This window comes from Colossoma macropomum, unplaced genomic scaffold (genome assembly GCF_904425465.1).
Source record: "Colossoma macropomum unplaced genomic scaffold, Colossoma_macropomum, whole genome shotgun sequence".
In the NCBI taxonomy this organism is placed as follows: Eukaryota; Metazoa; Chordata; class Actinopteri; order Characiformes; family Serrasalmidae; genus Colossoma; species Colossoma macropomum.
In genome coordinates this window covers 6,066,825-6,091,678 of record NW_023494800.1, presented here as the reverse complement: position 1 = coordinate 6,091,678, position 24,854 = coordinate 6,066,825, and the positions used below count along the sequence as shown (strand labels likewise).

Here is a 24,854-nt window from a genome sequence, read left to right as displayed (position 1 = left end):
CTCCGGTTTCCTCCCACGGTCCAAAGACATGCAGTCAGGCCAATTGGATGTGCTAAATTGCCCCTAGGTGTGAGTGTGTGTGTGAATGTATATGTCTGTCTGTCTGCCCTGCGATGGACTGGCGACCTGTCCAGGGTGTATCCTGCCTTCCGCCCAATGACAGCTGGGTTAGGCTCCAGCACCCCACCGTGACCCAGAAGGATAAGCGGTTTAGATGATGGATGGATGGATGTTTTAGGCATCAGCAGCGTATTTATAACCACTTAATGTAATAGCTTTCTTTGAGGGAGCTTTAAGAGGCATTAAACTCTTCAGTTGTCTGGTTCCTATCATCACCACTGAGAACAATTCTGACTCTGTAAGTTTCAAGACAGGTACATCTCGCCTCAAAGCTCATGGAATGACTTTGCAATGATTTAGCTATGCAGAAATTTTGAAAAATACTTGAAATTCCCTTAAAACATGAAACACTGTGAAGCCTATTTACTCGGTGGTGTGTGAATTTGAATAGAACAGCAGTACGATTCCAGGCTTGGCAGTTGCAGCTAAGCATGATTCACACATTAAAAGGGATCTCTGTGATCCCAGGCCTCATGGACCAGATTGTTCAAAGATTAACCTCAGTCTTGAGCTAAATGACGTTTTGTTTGTATTCGTTTGTCGGCGTGAAATATCTTTTAGGCCTGGGACGAGGCTTATCTAAGCTTAAACCTGGTTTCCAAACAAATATTTAATTATAGGCTGAATGTCTCTGTTAATTTATGAAGTGCTGGCGCAATAGAAAATCTTTAATCTCACCGTAGGCTTTCATCAGTGTTTGGAGTTCTACACCTCAGTGTTTTACCATGAGAACTGAAGATAAGAACACACATGTTGGCCCTTGAGGTAAAAATAAAAATGCACACTATTTTGCTGAAAAGAGCAACATACGCAGGTCTGAGCGTGTATATATACAGCTGAAGGAAAGCTCTTTGGTTTCACAGCTGTTTGTACTGATTGACAATGGCTGTGCTGGGAATTTTGGCGGCTTTGGGACTTTTCCTGGGTGCTGCAAATGCAGCCACTGTGAGTGCATTTTTACATTTGATATATATACTCTCTTAATTAATATGCATGGTTACTAGTATAAAATACTGTACTAGTACATTTGTATTGTACAATAAATCCTTTAATTGTAGAAAATGACGCCTATACTGTATGCATAGAGTGTATTAGGTCCCACTTTAGTTGGAAAGCCACCAATAGATTATCTATAGATATTCTTTTTTTTTTTAACAAACTATCTTGTGAAACCCATTTGATTCCCAACATGGTTAGGGCTAGAATCAGGCTTAGTACGAGGGTAGGTTTAGCTGTTGGGTTATGGTTAAAGGTGAAAATTAAGGTGAATTTGATAGATATTTACTTGAATTAATGACACTGTGCAACTCATTGACTTCCCTTTATTTGTTTAATTGCCATTTAAAACTTGCGTTGACAGAAAAATCCATACATAATTAGTTTATAGTGTCCACTCTGCCTTAATTATAGTGTATATTGTATTTGGGAGACTCACTCACAGCTTTTAGAAGAAATCTGCAGGAATATTTTTCCTCCAAAGTTCAGTCTTGGAAGTTGGTTGATCATTTTCTGAAGTAATCCAAACACATTCAGTGATGTTGAGGTCTGGACTCTGGGGTGGTCTGAAGCAGCTTGATTTTCTCCTCTCTCTCAAAGATGTATTGTCTCAGAAATATCTGCTGAAAAATGAATAACTTGTACTTAATGCCCGTTGTGACAGGACGTTAAATAAATGAAGGGTGGTCTCTGACTTTTGCACAGTACGGTAAGTTAAACTCAAGATAAGAATCGTCGAAGCCTCTGCAGTGGGCTATCCAAATAAAGTTACCGCATATTATATTAAAACTACACTACAGTATACACTGTCTTACAAAAGTATTAAACCCAGTCATCAAATGGATCTGGATTACAAATGACACACAAACTGTTCCATCCAGTGTTTTGAAATATGTATACATATAAAAAACCCAATATGCTCTTATAGAAAAAATTCTTCTCAAAAAACTGAAAAATGCTGCTTATATAAGTATTCAACACTTTTAGAATAGTACTTGCTAAAGCCACTTGTTGCAACAGTTTCTTTCAGCTTTAAGTCTGGTGAGGTTTCTTCAGCTTTGTACACTAATTGGAAATGATTTTTTCCAATTCTTCCTGCCAGATTTGCTCCAGGTTTTTCAGGTTGGTTGGACAAATCTTGTGGACCAAAGTGCCACAGATACTCAACTGGATTGAGATCTGGATTGGACATGGTTGATCATTCACCTTTTTTTTTATTATATTTTTATTAAGACATTTGTCAGGTTCACAAATGCATTTGGAAATGCGGAGGGACTATATGAGTGGAAAATCTAGGAATGATTATACAAAAAAAAAAGGCACATGTATAAATACAAAATTAAGACAAATTAGCAATATAATTCCATAAAGGAAACCATATTTGCCAAAAGTTTTCTGTCTTTTGGTGTAAATCAAAAGTTAGCTTCTCAAGAGGAAGTAAAGATGTTATATGAGAAAACCACAAATTGAGAGTTGGGACCTGAGGAGAAGACCAGAGAAGTAAAATACATTTTTAGCAATATAAACCAGCAGAATGAATATCTGTCTAGCATTATAGTGAAATGTATCTTCCAACTGGCCATAGAGTAAATATAATTTAGGGCATAATGTAAACTCTATATCAAGAATTTCTTGTATAACTGAATGCACCCCTTCCCAAAATGTTTTGATTTTATCGCAGGTCCAAAAGGAGTGAATAAAGGTGCCTTTATATAATTGGCACTTGAAACATAAGTCAGATCTTTCTGGAAATATCCTATGTAAGCGCAAAGGTGTAAGATAAAATCTATTAATAAACTTAAAGTTAAGTTCGTTTATATTAATTGAAGTGCACTTAGATAGAGAGCCAGACATCCTGATCAATTGCCTCCTCAAGGTCTCTTTCCCAGATATTTTTAAGACTTGTAAAAGAGGACAAACACTCATCAGATAACATGGCATAAACCTTTGAAATCAAGCCTTTTAACTCGTGGTGCTTAATCAGAAATAGTTCAATCTCTGTCATGTCCATTCGCAGCATTCCAATATCCATCTGAGCTTTAATGAAGTGTCTAATTTGGAGATATCTAAAAAAGTCAGACTTTAGTAACTTATACTTGTTTAACATCTCAGAAAATGACATCATAACACCCTCTGAAAACAAAAGAGATCTGTGAAATACCAAGTTTACTCCAATTTAAAAGTTCAATGTTAGATAACTGAGAAGGAAAGTCCAGATTGGATGCAATCGGAGAGAGCAAGGAAAGGCCTTTAGGTACCTTGAAATTTTTTTTTTACTTCTTTCCAGGCCAATAACGTATTGGATACGACAAAGGACCCAGAAATGTTTTGTAATTTCTCCACATTACGTATGAAAGGTAAAAACTGTGTAGATAAAGGAGAGCAGGCCTTTGATTCCATATGGACCCAGCGTGAGTCAGATGATCATTCACCTTTTTGTCGTTCAACCACTCCTGTGTTGTTTTGGCCTTGTGTTTGAGATCGGTTCAGTTTTTTAGCAGACTGAAGCAGGTTGTCTTATAGTATCTCTCTGTATTTTGCACCTCCACTCGTTCTTTAATTTTAACAAGATGTCCAATCCCCAATGAGAAAAAGCACCCCTGCCACATGATGCTGCCACCACCATACTTCACTATTGGGATGTTTGTTGAAGATTGTGCAGCATTAGTTTTGCACCACACATAGCATTTTGAATTTTGCTCAATTTTTTCACTTCAGTCTCAGCCACTGTACTCTGTAGCTCATTCAGAGTGATTGTTGGCCTCTCTGTGGCTTCACTCACAGAGTCTCTTTCTTGCTGAGTTTTGAGGGATGGCCTTGTCTAGGCAGTGCCTGGGTGGCACGATGCAACTTCCATTTCCTCACAGTTGATCCAACAGTGCTCACTGGTCAAACACTAGCCTTTTCCTTGTCCTTTTGCATTTCTTTATATTTCATTTCTTTAGAATGTTCCTTCCTTGACATTCACAGTCTGACCAATGGTACTTGAATTAAGATTTTTTTTTTTTCATCCAGAAAAGATGACCTTCTTAATTTCTTTAATGATTCACAGGTAGAGGCTAATTGTAAGCCAGTTTTAGGAATATCTTTCATCTTTGTAAACTGGGTTGAAAACCTCTGCAAACAGCATTTTCAGTAATTTTTTGTCATAGAATTTATTTTTATAAAACCAACATCGCTTTAAATGAATTTTAAGGGTCACTCATCAAAATATCAATATGTCATTTGTCATCCAGACAAATCTGATGACTTTTAAGGCAGTTGAATTATTTTGCTAAGCACTGTGTTTTATTTTGATTTTGGAATATATCAACAGCAAACTGCATCATGAGCTGGAAAAGCTTAAAATTAGATTTCATGTCTTAGTTTTGTCTCTCAGCATTGATTGTAGACTTTAGGGATGAATACACTGGGCTATGAAAAGATATTAAAATGTACTTATTCACCAGTCCTCTGATCACCCATGATGACCCACTGTATCCTGTCTCAGAAAGTAATCATTTAATTGTCTGTCAACTTTTAATCATGTAATTTATCCTGTTAGTTGGGAGTCGTATACACAGAGGGAGGAATGGTGGAGGGGAAGAATAATGTAGTAGGACTCTTCCGCTACATGGACGTTTTTAAGGCGATCCCCTTTGCTGCCCAGCCAGGACGATTCCAGAAACCTGTCCCTCACCCTGGATGGACTGGTGAGTGCATTATTATACAAGTCATCACGTGTGAAACCATTAAGGGCCTTTGCTGTCATATTGAGCTTACGAAGACACATTTTCAATGGGAGATGGTTCTAGACTGCAGGAAGGCCAGTCTAGCAACCGCACTCTCTGATTAACCAGCCATGCTGTGCATGCAGCATGTGGTCATGCTGAAATAAGCATGGAGGTTCCTAACAAAGACGGCATTTAAAAGGCAGCATATGTTGCTCAAAAATATGTTCAGTGATGCCTTCACAGATGTTCAGGTTACTCGCTAATACTTCACCGTTTCATGACAGAACCTGGCTTTTCAACTTTATGCTGGTAACAATCTGGATGGTCCTTTTTCTCTTTGGCCCAGAGAACACAATGTCCATTATCTCCATAAACAGTTCAGATTACGAGACTCATTTCCACTGTGCATCCACCCATTTCAGATGAGCTTGAGTCCAGAGAAGCTGACAGTGTTTCTGGACACTTCTGCTGTGCGTAGTACAGTCTTAACTTGCATTTGTGGATGCAGCGATGACCAGTATTTATGGTTTGTTTATGGTCAGTATTTCTGAGCCTTTGTGTGACCTCCATCACAGAATAATGCTGGTTTTTAATGCAGTGCCATCTGAGAGGTCAAAATTCAAGGGCATTCATTTGTGTTTTTTGGCCTTTTCCTTTACACACAGAGATTTTTTCCAGATTCCCTGAATCTTTTGATGATAAAATGTACTCTAGAGGGTAAAACACCTAAAAATCCTTGCCATCCATGGCTGAGAAACATTATTTTTAAACAGCTGGATTTTTTTACTGATGTATTTTTGGGCAAAGTGGCCAGACTTGGCTCATCGTTGCTCATAAAGAACTGTGCCTTTCCTGGTTGCTCCTTTTATACCCAAGCATAACTGTATTACCTGTTTAAGGCGTTCTTTGAACATAGTGTTAAATTCCCCATGTCACAGCTTTTTTCGAATATGTTGCAGGCATCAATTTCTGTTTTAATTTCAGTTTTCTGTGAATGCATATTTACAAAAAAATAAACAAATCTTGTCTTTGTACTGTTTTTGTTCTAATACAGGTCAAAGTAGGTTTATAAATTACTACTTTCTCTTTCTTATTTGCATTTTACCCACTTTCCCAACTTTTTGGAACTGGGTATGTATAGTAATGTTTCCATTTTCAAATTTTTAGAGCCTCCAACATTCTTAAAGTACAATGTTTTTGAGACAATGTGCTATCCATGAGTTGTTAGATGTTAGCCCTGAGCTAATATACTCTTACAAGGAGTGTGCTTTTCCTCCCTGCTTCCGGTTTTGAGATAAAGAGGCAGTAGTATGTTTAGCAGAGGGAGGGAGGGGTCCGTTCTCACTGTGGGCTTGCTTGATTTTTATTGTATGTCTTGCAGTATAATCAGTATTAACCTGAGTATTTTGTTCCCCTCTGTTGAATGTATTCCTTTTACCTGTGCACACTGAACTGAGAGGCTCACTGAATGATGCAGCACAGGACATTGCATTGTACACTCCTTGTTGCCACAGCTGGAATCATATTTAGGCAGCATAAATGAAATGGAAGTATCACTCTATTTCTATGGTCCAACTCCTCCAGCTGTTTCTGTGCAGGTGTTCTGAAGGCCACAGACTTTGCTAAGAGGTGCCTGCAATTAGACCTGCTTCAGACTGGAACTCGTGGCAGTGAGGACTGCCTGTACCTCAACATCTGGGTCCCTCAGGGCCGTTCAGGTAAGAATCCAGACAGGCAGACACATAGACAACCGTATTAGAGATGGAACAGTTACCAATTGTAATGACATACTAGCATAGAAAACCCAATGAAATCATTTACAAATGTAGTGAGTGTCATACAATTCTGTACAGCAGTGTTTAAGTGGAAATAAACGTACTGCTACAGTCTCCCTGCAAAGCATGTGCCTGGACAACACATGTTTACATAGGTGTAATCTGAACCGTTGACAGTGGTAGTGCTGGTTCACATTTAGTTAAATTGTAGCTGTTGTTTTGAGGTTATAAAGACCCCCCCATGGACCCTCACAGAGCAGGTACTATTTGGGTGATGGATCTTTCTCAGCACTGCAGTAACACTGGCATGGTGGTGGTGTGTTAGTGTGTGTTGTGCTGGTACGAGTGGATCAGACACAGCAGTGCTGCTGGAGTTTTAAACACCTCAGTGTCACTGCTGGACTGAGAATAGTCCACCAACCAAAAACATCCAGCCAACAGCGTCCTGTGGGCAGCGTCCTGTGACCACTGATGAAGGACTAGAGGATGACCAACACAAACTGTGCAGCAGCAGATGAGCTATCGTCTCTGACTTTACATCTACAAGGTGGACTGACAAGGTAGGAGTGTCTAATAGAGTGGACAGTGAGTGGACACAGTGTTTAAAAACTCCAGCAGCACTGCTGTGTCTGATCCACTCGTACCAGCGCAAGACACACTAACACACCACCACCATGTCAGTGTTACTGCAGTGCTGGGAATGATCCACCGCCCAAATAGTACCTGCTCTGTGAGGGTCCATGGGGGTCCTGACCACAGAAGAACAGGGTAAAAGGGGGCTAACAAAGTATGCAGAGAAACAGATGGACTACAGTCTGTAACTGTAGAACTACAAAGTGCACCTATATAGTAAGTGGAGCTGATAAAATGGACAATGAGCGTAGAAACAAGGAGGTGGTCATTAAGTTATGCCTGATCGGTGTATGTAGTCACTTAGCACCACCTGAGCTACAAGGGGCCCTGGAAGTATTTCTGTTTTATTTGTTTATTTATTTATTTATCTTTTATGTTAATCACAATATTGAAAGAAAATTGTATTAATTATTCTTGTGTATTTCTTGTCTTAGTGTTCAGTAAGTCTTTTTTCTGCTGACTAAAATATTCATCTATTTTCATCCATACAGTCTAAATAATATCACTGGGATGGGTGAAGACCCCCAAGTAGGATATTACGTGCTGGTGATGAAATAATTTCAAAGTGTATCAAATGTTTTTACACAATTCCAGCATATTTTATTGATTCCACAAACATATCAAAAGCTGTGATAATTTCAGTTGCTGATATCATGAATTTTTAATACTGTCCCATCCCTGGTGCTGTGATATGTTCTGCACTCTCTTCCAGTCTCTACTGGCCTGCCTGTCATGATCTTCTTCTATGGTGGAGCATTCCTGTGGGGTGGTTCTCAGGGGGCTAACTTTCTAGATAACTACCTATACAGCGGTGAGGAGATCGCGGACAGGGGGAACGTCATTGTGGTGACGGCGAACTACCGTGTCGGCACCCTTGGATTCCTCAGCTCAGGAGATTCAGAATTACCTGGTGAGATATAATATCATGTTTTCTTTACACAGTAATTTTGCATATCGCTGTTGTGGGAAGAAAACCTCATATCTCCATTTTTGACATTTTTCAGTTTTTGACATAATTTGAAAATGCCTGTTGCTCCTTACATTGTATCGTTCATAATGAATGGACTAGAAGAAACAGCCCAGTTATTTCGGTAGAACGTCCAGCAGCACTGTGACTCTGAACCAGACTACATCTGATATTGGCATAATATTTTCTTATCTTTAAAAAATTGGGGTTTTTAAATTATATTGTCCCCCCAGGCCACCACATAAATACACACATGGTCTGCACAACACAAAGCATGTTGCACAAAAGATGTAGGCTTACAATAACCGTGAAAGCACTTGTGCAATCTACACAGTTAATGCAGAAATAATGCAGTGATGTGACAAAATTGCAAGCAAAAATTGAGATATTGCCTTGCAAGGGTTGGTTAATTGGTAATTCCTGGAGGAACTGCATCAAAAGGTGCTTCTAATAAAGTAGAAGGAAATTCTGTTTCAATGTTGATAGTGCCGGAATAAAGGAATATGATTTACTGTTTGAGAAGTAATATTGTGTGCCTGCGTTGCAAATCAATGAAACAGTACAAAACTAAATGGGTTTTTGGGTTAGATAATAACAGCCTTACTGACAGCTGTACTAACAGAAGAAAACACAGTGGTTAAACTCAAAGTGTCTAAAGGCTTACTGTGTAGTGGCCTCACAACAGTGTACAACCATTATTGAATCACCCGTTGTATTTCTCTTTGAATATGTACATTTAAAAATCAAAGTCCAGTTAAATAACCGCACCCTGGTTTATAGGTAACTACGGTCTATGGGACCAGCATGCTGCTATTGCCTGGGTGAACAGGAACATCAAGGCTTTTGGAGGAGATCCTGACAACGTCACCATCTTTGGAGAGTCTGCTGGCGGAGCCAGTGTGAGCTTCCAGGTACACTTTGGATTCTCTTTTCATCCAACATGCTGTGTAGTCAGGGCCTCGTCACCTCAACTAGTTTAAAGGCATTTTTGTGTCTTCTCAGATGCTGTCCCCCCACAACAAAGGCTTGATCCACAGAGCTATATCCCAAAGCGGTGTTGCTCTGTGTCCATGGGCTGTTAACAGAAATCCTAGGGCATACGCTGAGCAGGTAAGTACGCTAACATACTGATGAGAACTTAACGTCCCACTGTAACAGTCAGTGAAGGAAATAGTATGGCTACATACAGAGGTCTGTAGAGTGGCAAAGTAAAAGTATCTTCCCAAAACATGGCTTGAGTAGAAGTACAAAAGTAGCGGCTTGAAAAGCCGTTTAAGTACTGTGTTCCCTGTAGAACTGTAATGGAACGTCTTAGTACATCCAACATCTATCAGCATGGGAAGAGAGGTTTCTTAAGCCTTATTCTGCTCTTTTTTGGTTCCCTCTTCATTTAAAATAAATGATAAACCTAAAAAGTCAGAGGTGTGACCGACTGCAAAGCTGTCTGATTGCTGTCACCAACACAACTGAATGCAATTAAACTTAAAAAAAAAAAAGATTAACTAAATGTTAATCACTAAAATGTAACTGAATAAATAGTAGATTACTTTCCTCATTAAAATACTTGAATAGATGTAAAACTATTATGATTTGAAAGTGTACAGACCATTCTCTGAATCCGAACTGCAGTCCCACACTCAAAAAACAAAAAAGTATTCAGACCTTATTTACAAGCATTATGTTATGATCTTTTAAAACTCAAGGCATTAATTAAGAAATTATTGAGCTAATAATTTGCAAAATCATCATCTGATTTTTTTTTCAGTTTTCATCACTGAGTGTGTTTACATGCACTTAATAATCCAATTAAGTGCATGTAATGCAGAAAATCTGCAGAAAATCAGATTTTGTCGGTAATCCGATCAACACGTTTACATGCACTTGGGTAATCAGATAATGGGGAAACTCCAGGTCTACATGAGTCGCGCCACTTTACCTGAAAATATGAACATGCATCATCTAGAAGATAAAGAATATTTACATCCTTCATTTCGTCAACCATGTATTTGGTTTCAGTGTTGCTCCAAAAGTGTCTTGCTGCATCTCGCAGCGACGCTGCTTGCTTATTTCTGGTACAGCAGTCTTTTTTGCACATGTGCAGACTGAGAAATCTGAAAGAAATCAGAGTAAGAGTTTACATGCACTGAGAAATCTGATTACCAATCTGAGCTTATCCAGCCTCTTTATCAGATTTCTTAATCAGATTTCTAGAACTTACTTCGATCTAAGAAACTGGAGTATGCTGTTTATATGACCATTTGAATAATCAGATTTACTGAGCTAAAATCCAGCTCTCTTTATCAGATTTCTTAATCAGATTTCTAAACTTACTTCGATCTAAGAAATCGGAGTATGCTGTTTATATGGCCATTTGAATAATCAGACAACTGCAGAAATCTGATTATGATTATTCAAACATTCAAACCCATCCCTGATTCCCCACATGACATCTCTAGACACTACTTATCTTTGCCCACATATAACACAATAATCTTCCTTACAAAGGAAAGCAACTTCCAGAAAAGTCCACAAAAGTGATGTTGACCTTAAATTTTAACATGAAGTAGCTGTACAAAGATTTAGTGTGTAAAACTGTTTCTCAAAACTGTTTCTATATCCCAGAGCTGTTTACTTTGAGCCTTCACTTATTAAAGAAATTTTAAAAAGTTTTTTTTGTTTTTTTTTTTTTGGGAAAAAACACATCTTGATATGCCTGTCTGTGGTGCATTTTCACTTATACACCTTAAAAATTGCTTTTCCATTCAAGCATTCACTGAACGCTACCATTAACTAGCGACAAAACTCCATTAGTGGAGCTCACTGACTGAAATTTGGAGCAATAAACACACTAATCACTAAACAATATTAATTACTCTGAGTAGACTACATTTCCAAACTAATGACACCAAAGTTTGAAGAAGTTAGAAAGCGAAAAAGCACCTTTTTTATTATCGATTGTGGAGTTTCTCGGCTGTCTTCATGTTCCAAACACATGGCGCACTGATAATACTGTCAGTACTGTATAAAAATCCTCTGGAATCAGCCTCAATCTTCGGTTTACGTCCACAGCTTTCCAAATGTCCTTAAACAAGGTGAAGAAATATGTTTAGATGACAGAGTGCCCTGATCTTAGTACCTTTCTCTGGCTGCAGGTTGCTCAGAGGGTGGGCTGTCCCACTGACCAGACCATGTTCAGCTGCCTGAAGATGACTGACGCGGTCGAGCTCACTCTTGCTGGCACTATTAGCCTGGATGGCTCTCCAGCAAGTAAGTGTCTTGATCTTAACTTGAGCAATAACCGTGTAATTGGCCGACTACTGTCAGCTATTAAAAGTGTTGTTAATTTACTCGTACATTTTAGGAAATCCAAAAATCTATTACATTTTTCTGTTTTTTTCCCTCAAATGTTCCATTTAAAGCCATGTATGTACACCAAAATACCCTCCAGACTAGTTGGGACTTCTCAGAATCAACAATAGTAGTTACAAAGACGAAAAGCAAGTAGTTTGTAATTGATTTTTAATGAATTTTTGTAAAGAATTTCTTAAAATGTCTGATTACCACTACATGCAGCTCCATTTCATCATTCCGACATGCAGCTCTCAACGCTTATTATTCAACTATTAATCTTAAGACTTATTCACTGTGCTATAAATTATTCAGTAGCTATCATGATACTAATACATTATGTATGAATGGAAGAGTGGACTCATGAGATTAAGGCATCAGTTAATCATGTAACTCTTAAACAGCAGAACATCCCATCAAACCCTTAAATGAAAGCCAAATATAACATCATTTATGCCTGTAAAATGCACCCCTGGCTGTGTTTAGGTTGCCAGTTATGTCACTGAGTGTGAAATCATCCTTTAGACCCCATAGTGAAGAACTTGGCGCTGTCCCCTGTGATCGATGGTGATTTCCTCCCCGATGACCCCAGCACCCTTTTCAGCAACGCCGCTGACATCGACTATCTTGCTGGAATCAATGACATGGATGGCCACATATTCACAGGCGTTGATGTTCCATCTGTCAACCAGCCCCTTCATTCCACCCCTGTGTAAGTACCACTATTCAAGAACGTTAGTCTTCATAGCACCATTTGGAAAATCAGACCACCACACAGCAGCATTTGCTTCGGCACCAGCTCATTTATTACTGTAGGAGCGTTTAGAGTCTACAGCTTTTGGCCCAGTCCCATTTCTTATTTTTACCCCTACCCCTTGTTTTCGAGTGTCACCCTAACCCCTTGGAACTGAGTTACAAGGGGTAGTGGTTGAAATCTACCCTCTGAAATGGGACCCTCAAATAAAAAGAGCATTACTTCATTAACAGCTATCAGCGCTGCTCTGTAGGCGACCCTGCCAGTCTGCAGTGACAGCAGAGGAGGGTAAAGTTCAGCTCCTCACTGCTGGGCTTCAGGTACATTTAGGGCATCATACGCCTTCAAAGAGGGGGGCAATTATTTATTATCACCCACCCCTAATTCTTCAGTGATATGAAGCTGAAGCCAGATATTCACCAGCTTCTTGTTCAAATTTCCCTGTTCCACCTTAAATGGTGCAGCAGTTGTGACGACTGAGGCGCGAGAATGTAGCCAACTATGAAAGCACCATTTAAGATGGAAGAGGAAATTTAGCCAGCTAGCTAACACAGCTAGCATACTACTAATGATTTTTTAGGCTTGTTATGAAGAAAAGGACCATAATACACTGAAACAACATTAAACTAAGATAAAACATTGGTTATTGTAACTTTTAACAGAGAAAATTCTCACATTTGTGGGTTTCTTTGGTCTCTTGTTCAGCCATCTTGCCGGTTTTTCTTTTTTTTCTGATAACACTCCGTTTGGAGTGTCACTCTGAAAAACCTCCGTTTGGAGGGCCATGCAGCTCTAACACTTCGCCCTGCCCCTCTATCTCAACAACAATTAGGACACCCCACCCCTGAGTGTGAATGGACAAAAAGGAGGAGATGGGCTAAGTGGCATGTGTGGGGGGTCAAATGTGATTGGGCCTTTCTGTCCCTTTCTAAGTACAGGGAACTGGGTTGAAATGATCATCTGTGGTAATTGGCTGGTCAATACAGATGCCTCCAGTAGAGATCAGGTTGAAAAATGCTGAAATATTCCTTTGTGATCTGCCTCACAACAGGCAGTTTAGTGGTTTAGAGAACCACAGTCTCCTCCCACCTGGTTTTGCCACACTTGTATTTGTCATGCTACATATTTGTCATGATAGTTAACAGTATTACAGTGTATAAATTGTTGCTACCGCCCCAAAAAAACCCACATGTATCTCAATTTCTTTCAATTTTTATTCTTCTACATCATTCGAGCACAACAGCTGTTCTTTACATTGTGTGAACGTTTCGTGATGAATGGATCCTTCTCGGGCAGCGACGATATGCTGATGCAGGGTCAGCTGTCCTGTCCACTATAGGCTCACCTAAATTCACTTTAACACAATTTGGTTGCATTTATTTTCATTGTCATTTTCGTATATACAGTACAAACATGAGGTATAGTTTATAATTTTTATTGTTATTGCTTATACAGTCGCATGCAAAAGTTTAAGCGCCCCTGGTCAAATGATATGCTCTGTTGATTTTAGAGAAAACACATCTGCACATGTTAATGCACAAGTGTTTATTTACTGAATTTAACAACCTGGGGAAACAAAAACATAAAATGTGGCCTGGGCAAAAGTAATAAATGCTCATTCCATTAATCTGAGAGTGAAAGAGGGGAAACTTTCAGCATGTGCAACACAATATATCAGACACAGAGCAATAACTACAAGAAATACTAACAAGTTACATGAAACAGCAGCATGTTGGATGCAGGACAACACAAAAAATATATCCGAACTAAAATATTAAGTACAATTACATTTACACTATATGCATTTAAGACACCTGCTGATCCAGCGTTTCTTCTTAAAAAATAAAGGGTGTTAACAGAGTTTGTCCTCCTTTGCTGCAGTAACAGCCTCTACTCTTCTGGGAAGGCTTTATAGATGTTGGAACGTTGCTGTGAGGATTTGACTGAGCATTAGTGAGGTCAGGTACTGATGTTGTCCATCACTCCAGAGAACTCAGGTCTGCTGGTCCATGGGACCTTAAAGTAGCTAAATTCATCAAGTAGAAGGGATGTCTGGATACTACTGGACATAAAATTTACAAAACTACAAGAGCCTTTTTATCAAATGTATATGAGACAATTGCTCTATAATGTTTCAAAAGTTCCGCCCACGGTCAAATAAACTCATAGATACAGAAACTGACGTATTGTGAGGTGAAGGACATCATGCAGCTAGACAATATATACAAGAATGCCGCAGAAGTACAGTGGGTAGGTGCATCCCTAATATACTACCAATAACTTCACGTAGCATTTAGATTTGGATTTGCAGACTCTGCAAGTAATATTGTTGACTTGTGGGGTCATTGTAGAAGTTACTGAGAATAAACTGGACAAGTTTATACAGAGAAATTTCAAGATGTCTTTATACAGAGATATTCACAAGCCACCGGTTGGTTCCTTCTCCCACAGGAAAGCAGGAGCAGAGAATAATTTTACAGAGTGTTTTGACCCTCAACTGGCCCAAACAATCTCCCCCACAAGTATCAAGGTTGTGTACCCTTGATAGAGAGGCAGATGACCTAAAAGGATCAGGCCCTTAGAGGCAGAATGAAAATTCTGATACACAGAATAAGCAGTTCTAAAACTGACCACAAACCAACAATCCCCCCGTGACCATGTATGAAAGAACATGATCAAAAGACATTTAATATTATATATATATATATATATATATATATATATATATATATATATATATATATATATATATATATATATATATAATGTTCTCATGAATTAGTATATTAAAACACCTTAAAGGGCCCATATTGCAATTTTCCTCACATTTCTGAAATAAAGGTTTAATGTAGTATGTAAACATACTTAATTTTTTTTTTTTTTAAAAAGTACCATTAACTCCCCAGTCTGTATGATCCATAAACCAAGCTGCAAAAAAAGATTAAGATTAAGATTAAGTGACCCTTTTTAGTCCCACAGCGGGAAAATTTCACCTCCGCATTTTGACACATCCGTGCACACTAGGGGGCAGTGAGCACACTTGCCCGGAGCGGTGGGCGGCCCTATCCACAGCGCCCGGGGAGCAGTTTGTTTTGAATTATTGATTTTGTGATGTCACACAAAAAAAAACAGCAGTTTAGCTCCATCCATTCATTTTGTTACAGCGTTTTTCACCCTGCACTGCTTTTAGAACAAGGCATAATATACAACAGGCAGTCACAACAGAGGTAATTCACATATATCACTCTTAAAGGCACAGTAATAAAAACAGCCTGTTTAATTCTAAGGAATAAAGAGAGGCTGAAAAATGTAGAAATGAATCATGACTCTTTTTGGTGCATACAAACACACAAATGTTATAAGTGGACCTCATGGAAATAAATGAAATACAAAAACTAAATGTGAGATATGGGCCCTGTATATGATGAGAGTGACTATAATAGGGCTGTTGTCATTCAGGAATGTGGTAGTGGATTTCTGTGGCAATACAGTGATGGTCACAGCAGGTGGTGACAGCAGCCTTCGCCAAAGATAAGCTGAAGATGTCAGTCGACTGACACATACTTTGAGCATGCAGCCCAGGATGCTGTCAGATCCACTCCCGTCAGAGTTTTCCTCCCACCATGCACTGACAGTGAAAGCACTAGGCCACTGGTGGCAGCGATAGCCTTCTGCTTTGTTTGTTTGTTGTTGTTTCTTTCAAAGTGAGCATAGAAGGTGTTTCACATTGTTGAGTTTGCTCTAATAGACAGTTATTATGAGTCTAGAGGTGAAAGTATACAAATCATGTGCTTTAAGTGAAAGTAGAGATATAACTGGTGAATTATTGCTTGAATAAAAGAAGAAGCCCTCTATTTATTTTTGTACTTGCATTTAAAAGGACAGTTGTATGCAAAAGTTCAGGCGCCTCGGTCAAATTACATGTTTTGTTGATTTTCTAAGTGTAAATAAGTGAACACATCCTCTACAGAGACGCACTACTGCACATGTTTTGCATAATTACTGTTTTGTTGATGATTTCAACACATTGGGGGACAAAAAATGTAAAATATGGTCTGGGCAAAAGTTATAGGACGTCTTATATTTTAGTTTAAATTATTTTTAATATTTTTAATTCATCCAATACATTTAAACTGTGCACATTTTTTTAATTATAGAATATATATATATATATATATATATATGTATATATATATATATATATATATATATATATATATATATATATATATATATAGAGCGTCAGCTAGAGGGAACTGTGTACTCTGGAGTGATGGAGCTCCATTCAATACTTTTGGGATGAGCTGGTGGGATCCAGAACTGATCATCCAACATCAGTACCTGACCTCATTAATGCTCTATCAAATCCTCACAGCAATGTTCCAACATCTAGTGTAAAGCCTTGAGAGAAGAGTAGAGGCTGTTACTGCAGCAGAGGAGGACAAACTCCATATTAAAGCAGATGAGCAGGTGTCTACTAGCAGATTTGTGGTGTTGTGCTCAGTGTGCACCTGCTGCACTGGCTTACAGTCTGTTCATTTGCTTTCTTTTCTCACAGGGAAGATGTGAAGGAGCTCCTGACCTCCTTAACCAGTGAGAAGGGTCGAGAGGCTGCAGCTGCTGCCTTCGATCAGTACACGGCTAACTGGGGAAGCAACCCTGCCAAAGACGACATCAAGAAAACTGTGGTGGACATTGAGACTGACTACATCTTCCTGGTGCCGACTCAGACGGCCCTGTACCTGCACGCCAAACACGCCAAGTGAGTGAATGCGTACACTGTATTTCACAAAATGCACTACAGGCCAAACGCATGGGAGCAAGCACTGAGTCTCTGAATGTTTCAGAAACTTTTAGTTAGACGTAATGGATTCTGTTCAGTGTAACACAAAACCTAAACCTAATGCTAACTTTGACTGCAGTCTTAAACCTGAAACTACCTCTAAACAAAACCCGAATCCTACACTTGAGTTTCATCATACCCAATACTCTGATATACAGAATTCTTTGTCAAGGGTTTTTCATCTGTAGATCATCTATAGATCATCAGAAACTCTCGCCCTGTTGTTGGGAGAAGTGAGTGAATCTGATTACAGCTGCAATAAAACTCTGCAGAAGCTAAACTAATTAATAATAACTGCATACACGATGCACATGGGTAGCGCTGTTGCCTCATAGCAAGAAGGACCTCGGTTTGCTTCCCCGACTGGGCAACCAGGGTCCTTTCTGTGTGGAGTTTGCATGTTCTCCCAGTGTCTGCATGGGTTTTTCTATCCAGGGTGTTTCCTGCCTTCTGTCCAATGACTGCTGGGATAGGCTCCAGCAGCCCTCCCGCAACCCAGAAAGATAAGCAGCTTAGATAATGTGTGTGTGCACACACCATTGCTGCACATATTGAAGAATAAACCCTTTTGTTCTATGTTCACCCTTCAAATTTTTGGTTTATTAGACCTTAAAGGCCAATTTCCTACATATTTTCTTAAATTTCATTGTTTTCTCTGATGCCCACTTATGACATTCGTGTGGTTTTATGTACCAAAAACAGTCATAACTCATTTCTACATTTTCCAACTTTTCTTTATCCTTTAGAATTAAACAGGCCTTCTCTGTTACTGTGCCTGTAAGACTGATCTATGTAAATGGTCTCTGTCCTGATTGGCTGCCCTGATTGTGCCTCATTCAAAAAGCAGTCTGGGCTGATCCACTCCTTATAACTTCAAAGTGAATGGGTGGAGCTTAACTGCTGTAGGCTGAATAGGTGGATACATGTAAATGCCTCGATCCTGTGACATCACAAAAACAATGAATCTAAAATGGGCTGCTTCTGCAGCTTAATTTCCATAGATGGGCCGTGCAGATTGGGGAACGAGCTTTTGAAACAGTGTTTAACAATGTTTATATACTACATTGATCCCTTTAGTTTAAAAAACAATTCACTTTTCCATGACACAGTCCCTTTAAGGCTCATTATTCAGTACATGGGCCACAATGCAAACCTACATAAGTGGAATTATTCTTATGCTATAGGAGTGAGGAATGGCTAGTGGCTCCTGGTCATTTAATTGGTTAATTAACACATTACTGTCATTAATGTTGCTTCTAAACATTTGGCCTGTAGTGTAAATAAAAGCATTATAACAGCCATACAATAGTTTACAGACAAACAAAACACTGTCAGCTTCATGAGGATGACTGATGATGATGATGATGATTGTTCTTGCATTACTCTGCTCTCGTTAACTTTGTCCCTTCGCTGTCCATCAGCACGGCTCGTACCTACTCATACCTATTCACCGAGCCCAGCCGCATGCCTGTCTATCCCAGCTGGGTGGGGGCTGACCATGCCGATGACCTGCAGTATGTGTTCGGAAAGCCCTTCGCTACTCCTCTAGGCTACTTCCCCCGTCACCGCAAAGTCTCCAAATACATGATCGCTTACTGGACCAACTTCGCCAAGACTGGGTAAGACTTGTAGTAATGTGAAACAGTCAAGAAGTACCTGAGAATTCAATAGTATCGTATGTAGTTGATCACTGACTGATGGTTAGAGGGACCTTTTCTTACAGAGCTCCTTAAAGGGAAATTTCACAGATTTTTAAAGTTTCTGGGTAATTAAATGGGTCATTCAGAGTGGTTTGGTGTGAAATGCTCCATTCTAATGAAACGCACAAGAATTGTACACAGAATTGTTCACAGTGGTGGTGATAGGAACCAGACGTCTGAAGAGTTTAACACTTCTAAAAGCTCCCGTACAGAAAGTTATGACTTAAAAAGATTACAGACATGCTGCCTGAGACGCTTGAGATGTTGCTTTATGATAGTTTTGAGATAAGATTTTGAATTGAATTAAACATTTATGGTGGAGGGGTACATACAGGGTGTTGTACGACAAAATAGTCCCCAAAGAAAACACTACACTTAAAAAAAGACGGTGCTTCAAGGGTTCTTTGCATGAAAGGACTCTTTTGTTTGATAGAGAATGTGCTGTAGATGGTTCTATATAGAACCATGAACATTCAAAGAACCCTTTGCATGACTAAAGAGTTTTTTTTGCATGAAGAGTTTCTTCAGATTGATGGAGAATGCGCATGAATGTGCTGTAAATGGTTCTATATAGAACCTTTTTGAAAAGGGTTCCATATAGCACCCAAAAGGGTTCTTCTATTGTTACAAGCTTGACATCCTAACAATAGAAGAACCCTTTTGGGTGCTATATAGAACCCTTTTCAAAAAGGTTCTATATAGAATCATAGCTCAGCTATAGCCACTTTTCTCACATCTCCAGCAGGAAACTTTTCCATAAAAGTAGAACAGATTCTTGTAAAATGTCTCTCAATGTTTGACTTTTTATTAGGCTGAAGTCAAATTCTCATTCACCAGCTTCAGTTTCCCGTTCCACCTTAAATGGTGCCTGAGGCATCAGAATGTAGCTGTTACACATTTTGAGGGGGAACGAGAAAATTCGAACATGAAGCTGGCGAATGAGAAGCTGACTTTTTAGTGTTTGACAGTTTCTCGTTGCAGATTAAACGTATCAGGAAACCAGCTGGAGCGATTATAAATACAAATAAGTCCATTCGACTCACAGATTATCAATGTTCATCTTAAATCTCTCTCTTTTTGCTGTTTCGTTAGCTGCTAACTAAGAGAGATTGTTGTCTGCATTGCTATGGTGATCAGCAGTCTGCGCGCCAACCTTGAGGGTTTAAGGGTGAATTAGCAGTTCTACATTAACTCCAGTGTTTGAGACCTTTTAGTGTTAACTGTGTTGAACGATCAGCAGAGCTTTATTTTACTGTAAAGGAGGATTATTTTATTTTTACCTACAAATCTGATTCTGCTGTGGAGCCACAACAGGACAGTAAAAGAGCCGCATGTGGCTCAGGAGCTTCATGTTGCCGACCCCTGGCCTAGTGCATTGGGTCTTTTTTCTCTGTAATTTGCAATCATGCTGTTATTTCATTCATTTTACTTTTCATTTAAACCGCAATAGTTTAGTTTTTAATTTTGCTATATAAATAAATAAATTAATAGTTTTTTGAAAAATACAAAATATTGAAAGTTACAGATTTATTTTTCTTAACTGCACTGTCTTGCTTCAGTGACCCCAACACAGGAGAGTCTGACGTGCCCGTAGCCTGGCCCAGGTTCACTGAAGAAGGCCACCAGTTTGTGGACATCAACCACAGCATGGGCAAGGACTCTGTCAAGCAGAAATTGAGGACTCGCTTCGTCTACTTCTGGACCAGCACCTTCGCCAGCTTCCCTAATGTCAACTAAACCCTTCACAGCTCCATCCTCAGTTAATTAGTAGCTGCCATACACTGTATACACTGTAACACGGGCTGCGCATTCTGCTGTGATTACTGCATCAAATTACTTGTCAGACAATAAAACAATTCATGTGCCCATCAAAGCCAGTGTCTTCAAACTAGTCTTTGGCACCTCTGGCTAGTATTCATCTTTGTTTTGCTTGATTTACTAACACACCTGCACCATGGAATCACATTTATGCAGTGCTTGATTACCTGGATCTGTTGTGTTTGGAGCTGGAATGAATAAAAATGTGAACTGGCTGAGAACCTCTGCACCAAAGTGTTTAATACTCTTTTCCTAAGTTGCTTCCATTTACTATGAAGTTGACAATAAAGCACCTGCCTTTTTACTGTAATCCTAACAACAAATTACATAAAATTTCCCCTCATTAGTATGTATAGTATGTATGTTGTATGTATATATATATATGTATGCACATCCATACTTCACATTAGCACAGTAATACCCTCACCACTAGAAGCCATTTTACCAGAAACCATGTCTTTTAAAGGAGAATTCCACAGAATTTTCAAAATATCTGCATAATTAAAGAGGTAAACAACGTCATTCAGAATGGTTTGGTGTGCAATGGTCTGTTCTAGAAAACACGCCCAGTTACAGTTGTTCCCAGTAACGGTGATAGGAACCAGACGTCTGAAGAGACTAATGCCTCTCAAAGCTGCGTCAGAAAGTTTGCAACATAAAATGGTTAAAAATAAGCTGCCTGGTGATTGAGACATTTTACAGATAGGGTTATAGATTTTTTTACTATTTTATCATCATCAACGTTATATATGAAGCCTTTAGAAGACATGCATAGGTACACTGATAGTTTTGGATAGTGAATAAAATGGCTATACATGCTATATATATGGTGATAGGAACCAGATGCCCAAATGGAAAGGTAAGTGCAAAGAAAATACATTTTTTCAGATTTACCAGTATTTTACCATTATCAACATGGGTCCTGGCCTCTGGTGGGAGTCATCAAGTGCAAGCTGCAAAGGGAATTAGGGAATCTTCACTCTGAGGTTTTTTGTCCCTGAGCTAGCCGTCACCATCCAGTGGCGGTACCACCTTGGTATGGCTCACATATATCCACTTTGTTTTCGTTGACAGTTTAGAGCAGAGGATGTGGTAAGGAAGACTTGATATGGACCTTCCTATTTTGGCCCTAATGGCTGAGTGTTATGCATTTTAATCATCACTTACTGTCCTGATGCAAATAAGGCAATAGGGTGACCCCTCTTTTAGTAGGTTCTTTCCATGCATCCAACACCTGTTTCTGAGTGGCTGCAACAGCTTCAGATAAAGTCTGGCAGTATTGCAACAGACTATGAGACATAACAGTGATGTCTGCAGCTTTCATAATCAAGCTGCTTTCATAATCATAATTGTGGCATTTGCCGTGACAAGACATTCGCTTTTAAAATCTTTAGTAAGAACACAGGCACAAGTTTCTGCTACTAGTTCTGCCTGTTGTGCAGAATAATGATCTGGCAATCTTCTGGTAACTATTTCTTCATACTGCACTGTGACTGTTCTGCACTGTGACAATTCTGTCATAAAAAACAGAACCATGAGAACTTGCCCCATGAGCTGATTAAAGACACTTAATGTCACCATGACAACACAGGACAATCGTAAAAACTTGCACAGACGCCAGTACAGGGCAGGGGTCAGTGCTACTTTGGGCTTCTGAACACAGCTTCAGTTGTATCTGAAACTCGACCCTGAACTTGTCACATTTATACTGCCGCAGGCCTTTTTTGCCTTGGAGGCAGCATGCATTATGACATGCTCTTTGAGTTTGCTCACTACTTTTTTGCCAGAATGACATGTGTAGCCTCTCATCTAAGGACGATATTTTATCTGGATGAACAGGCAATTTTTTTTTGATAGCATTTGTCCAAATCAGATGAGTCGATATGTTTACATAACTGTTCATCCACTCTGATGCCTCCCTACCACCCCTCTGTGTGGTAGACTTTTCTCCAGCCATGGGGTTACGGACAACCGGCCATAATACAGGCCTAAACACACTCTACCGTCATCCTCTCCATTCCGTCAACATGAGGAGGCTACTGGTTTAGGGTCTGCTTTGAAATGGACCACTCAGCTACAGCATAGAGATGAGAAGACCAATCCGGATAACAGTGCCACATGACGAATTCAAACCCCATCACAAACCAGGGAGCTAGCCGTAGTTTTATAGCTGAACTGATGCCAAGATTAGGCCCAGCCTATACATGATAAGTGACAGGAGTGACAGATATGACTATGTGAACCAAACGTCTGAAGAGTTTAATGCTTCTAAAACCGCCCTCACAACAAATTCTTACTTGAAAAGGTTACAGACATGCTGCCTGATGCTTGAGACGTTGTTTTATGATAGTTTTGAGATAAGGTTTTGACTGTAAACATTTATGGTGGAGGGGTACATGCAGGGTGTTGTATGGCAAAATAGTCCCCAAAGAAAACACTACACTTAAAAAAGATAGTGCTTCAAGGGTTCTTTAGTAAAGAAAATAGTTCTATATATGTTTTGAAACTCATTTAATGTGTCTTGCATATGCCTAGTGCAGAGGTCGGCAACCCGAATGTTAAGAAAAGCGATTTTGTCCTGTCAACAAAAATCAAACCACCTTGGGAGCCTCAACATTTTATGTCCATTTTACCATCTTGGCTGTAAATATGTCTCAGTATGAGTTAATGTACTAGTATAGGATAAAAATATAATATAGATGAAAACGCAGACTTGCTTTGCGCTGCTTTAATCTTTAGCTCAGCTACGGCCGCTTTTCTCACATCTCCGACAGGAAATGTTGCCTAAAAATTAGCATAGATTCTTGTTAAATGTCTCTCTCGCTGTTTCGTAAACTACCAGCGAGGCGAGATTGTTATCTGCATTGCTATTGTAACCAGCAGTCTGCAGTCTTCAGGGTCAAAGGGTAAATTAGCAGTTATGGGCTACTTTAACTCCAGTGTTTAAGGCCATTTAGTGTTAAAACTGTGTTTAACAATCAGCAGAGCTTTATTTTACTGCAAAGGAGGATTATTTTATTTTTACCTAAAAATCTAATTCTGCTGTGGAGCCACAACAGGACAGTAAAAGAGCTGCAATTGGCTCAGGAGCCTCATGCTGCTGACCCCTGGCCTAGTGCATCCTTTTTCTCTGTAATTTGCAATCATGCTGTTATTTCATTCATTTTACCACAGCATGGGCAAGGACTCTGCCAAGCAGAAATTGAGGACTCGCTTCGTCTACTTCTGGACCAGCACCTTCGCCAGCTTCCCTAATGTCAACTAAACCCTTCACAGCTCCATCCCCAGTTAATTAGTAGCTGCCATACACTGTATACACTGTAACACAGGCTGCGCATTCTGCTGTGATTACTGCATCAAATTACTTGTCAGACAATAAAACAGTTCATCTGTCCATCAAAGTCAGCGTCTTCAAACTAGTCTTTGGCACCTCTGGCTAGTATTCATCTTTGTTTTGCTTGATTTACTAACACACCTGCACCATGGAATCACATTTATGCAGTGCTTGATTACCTGGATCTGTTGTGTTTGGAGCTGGAATGAATAAAAATGTGAACTGGCTGAGAACCTCTGCACCAAAGTGTTTAATACTCTTTTCCTAAGTTGCTTCCATTTACTATGAAGTTGACAATAAAGCACCTGCCTTTTTACTGTAATCCTAACAACAAATTACATAAAATTTCCCCTCATTAGTATGTATAGTATGTATGTTGTATATATATATATATATATATATATATATATATATATATATATATATATATATATATATATATACATATGTATATGCACATCCATATTTCACATTAGCGCTGTAATACCCTCACCACAAGAAGCCATTTTACCAGAAACCATGTCTTTTAAAGGAGAATTCCACTGAATTTTCAAAATATCTGCATAATTAAATGGTTAAGAGGTAAACAACGTCATTCAGAGTGGTTTGGTGTGCAATGCTCTGTTCTAGAAAACACACCCAGTTACAGTTGTTCCCAGTAACGGTGATAGGAACCAGACGTCTGAAGAGACTAATGCCTCTCAAAGCTGCGTCAGAAAGTTTGCAACATAAAATGGTTAAAAATAAGCTGCCTGGTGATTGAGACATTTTACAGATAGGGTTATAGATTTTTTTACTATTTTATCATCATCAACGTTATATATGAAGCCTTTAGAAGACATGCATAGGTACA

General features: G+C 39.2%; 1 protein-coding gene across 2 annotated transcripts; it reads left to right on the top strand.

Moving 5' to 3' along the window:
- Positions 1–910: 910 nt before the first annotated feature.
- Positions 911–24,238, top strand: cel.2 (carboxyl ester lipase, tandem duplicate 2). Of its 2 annotated transcripts, XM_036588650.1 has the most exons (12): positions 911–1,065; positions 4,661–4,808; positions 6,428–6,547; positions 7,950–8,147; positions 8,985–9,115; positions 9,207–9,314; positions 11,357–11,471; positions 12,078–12,264; positions 16,865–17,068; positions 18,571–18,768; positions 20,409–20,522; positions 23,869–24,238. In XM_036588650.1, the coding sequence occupies exons 1-12, from the start codon at positions 1,003–1,005 to the stop codon at positions 23,930–23,932; spliced, it is 1,650 nt and encodes a 549-aa protein (XP_036444543.1). In that variant the 5' UTR covers positions 911–1,002; the 3' UTR covers positions 23,933–24,238. The 2 variants fall into 2 exon arrangements, with proteins under 2 accessions (XP_036444543.1, XP_036444542.1); XM_036588649.1 differs by lacking the exon at positions 23,869–24,238 and having other exon boundaries at positions 20,409–20,888.
- The last annotated feature ends 616 nt before the right edge of the window (positions 24,239–24,854 follow it).

Bases quoted from the DNA above. Each gene is read 5' to 3' on its own strand.
- cel.2 (XM_036588650.1), top strand. From the start codon at position 1,003: ATGGCTGTGCTGGGAATTTTGGCGGCTTTGGGACTTTTCCTGGGTGCT. The intron at 6,548-7,949 runs GTAAGAATCCAG...ACTCTCTTCCAG, and splicing joins GGTCCCTCAGGGCCGTTCAG to TCTCTACTGGCCTGCCTGTC. The intron at 12,265-16,864 runs GTAAGTACCACT...CTTTTCTCACAG, and splicing joins CCCCTTCATTCCACCCCTGT to GGAAGATGTGAAGGAGCTCC.